The sequence below is a fragment of the Pinus tabuliformis genome, chromosome 6, assembly GCF_031772625.1.
Source record: "Pinus tabuliformis cultivar Carrire ecotype Pingquan chromosome 6, CPIR1, whole genome shotgun sequence".
NCBI lineage: Eukaryota > Viridiplantae > Streptophyta > Pinopsida > Pinales > Pinaceae > Pinus > Pinus tabuliformis.
This window is the reverse complement of record NC_142292.1, coordinates 414,538,898-414,540,437: the sequence shown is the minus strand read 5'-3', so window position 1 is coordinate 414,540,437 and position 1,540 is coordinate 414,538,898. Positions and strand designations below refer to the sequence as shown.

The 1,540-nt window shown below is 39.9% G+C and overlaps 1 protein-coding gene across 1 annotated transcript; it reads right to left on the bottom strand.

The window, feature by feature from the left end:
• Positions 1–224: 224 nt before the first annotated feature.
• On the bottom strand, positions 225–1,127 carry LOC149259064 (uncharacterized). Its single transcript, XM_089450986.1, has one exon. It carries the CDS (start codon positions 1,125–1,127, stop codon positions 225–227), a length of 903 nt encoding a protein of 300 aa, XP_089307112.1.
• Between the last annotated feature and the right edge of the window lie 413 nt (positions 1,128–1,540).

Genomic DNA, 1,540 nt, shown 5'->3' with positions numbered 1-1,540 from the left:
GGAAGGATTGGCTTTAGTCGGGTAGCCAAGATTTTTGTCAAAATTTTATATGATGAGTTGCACAAGGATATTGGGTGGAAGCGAGAGAAAGTCAGAGGTCGATTTTCTTTAGGTATAAGGGCCAGGTGGGTGGCATTAGTGAATCCTCCAACTTTGCATTTACGTTGGACCCATCTTAGCATTTTGACCAGGTATTTTTTAATTACTCCCTAGTATGATCTATATTAACAGATAGGGAAGCCATCTGGCCCTAGGGCTTTATCTGGCTGGAGAGCCCAGATGGCATCATGTATTTCTTCTTCATTCATCTCCTTAATCGGGTCTGGATTAATATCTTCACTGACTCCTTTGGGCGTATGCTGTAAGAAGTTTGAGTAATCTTTTGTTTCCTTTGTCTTAGTTAGAAGAGTGCTGTAATAGGCTGAGGCGGTTTGCTTGATGGCTTCTTGGGTTCTTTGAGGGCGACCTTCTTCATCATTAATCATGGTGACATTGTTTCTGACTTTCCAGACAGTTGCTTGTTTATGGAAGAAAGTTGTATTTTTGTCTCCTTCATGAAGCCAAAGCTGTCTTGATTTAATTCTCCACTTCTGCTCTTCGTCCCTATTAACCCGATATAGCTGATAGTATATATCACTTTCTAAATCTTTATTCTCTTGGGGCAGCCCATTTTCCTCAATTTTCCTGTGAGTGTCTTTTAATTTATTTTTCAGCTCGTCTTCGACATTTTCTGGTTCTTTGTAGTGTTGCTTCACCCATTTCTTCAGGGCGTGCTTTGTATTCTTCAGCTTGCATTCCCAAATGAAAATCATAGATCCTTCTATATGGTGGTGCCAAGCTATTTGGACAATCTGATCCCCAATGGGATTGTTACGCCAAAGAGGATTATATTTGAAAGGCAACGGCCCCAATGGGCAGTGTGTTTCCAGGAAAATGCTGATGGGATAGTGATCAGATGCTGAATAAGGTAGAATGTCAGCATGAGCAGTGGAAAAATCGGAGAGGAAAGAAGTATTTACCAAGATTCTGTCAAGGCGCTCCAAAATGTTATCTCTACCCAGCCTGCGGTTGTTCCAAGTGAATCTATGATTTTTTGGGATGATGTCTACTAAATCGCACTCTTGCATGATGTTTTCTAGCTTTTCTCTGTAAGGATCATGAGTAAAAATGCCTCCTCTTTTTTCATTTGAATGTAATACAAGGTTTAGATCTCCGCCTAAGATGATATTCCTATTTTATTAAGCTTGGATGTCTTCCCCAAGTGTGGCCCACCACTGATCTTTATCTCTAAAATGGTTCGGAGCATAAATGTTGTAGAGGACTATTTGGTTATCCTCTGCTTGTTTTTCAAGTGTGACTTTGATCCAGTATGGAGTGATAGTTTTGGATGTGCATTTCCAAGTATTTTTATTCCACATTATGGTGATGCCGCCTGAAGCTCCTCTTGCTTCACATATTTGTCCCTGATAATGCGTGAGATGTTCTATAATTCTTGTCATCTCTTGCAATCTTTGTTTTGTTTCTTGAATCATTACAATTC

Bases quoted from the DNA above. Each gene is read 5' to 3' on its own strand.
- LOC149259064 (XM_089450986.1), bottom strand. From the start codon at position 1,127: ATGCAAGAGTGCGATTTAGTAGACATCATCCCAAAAAATCATAGATTC.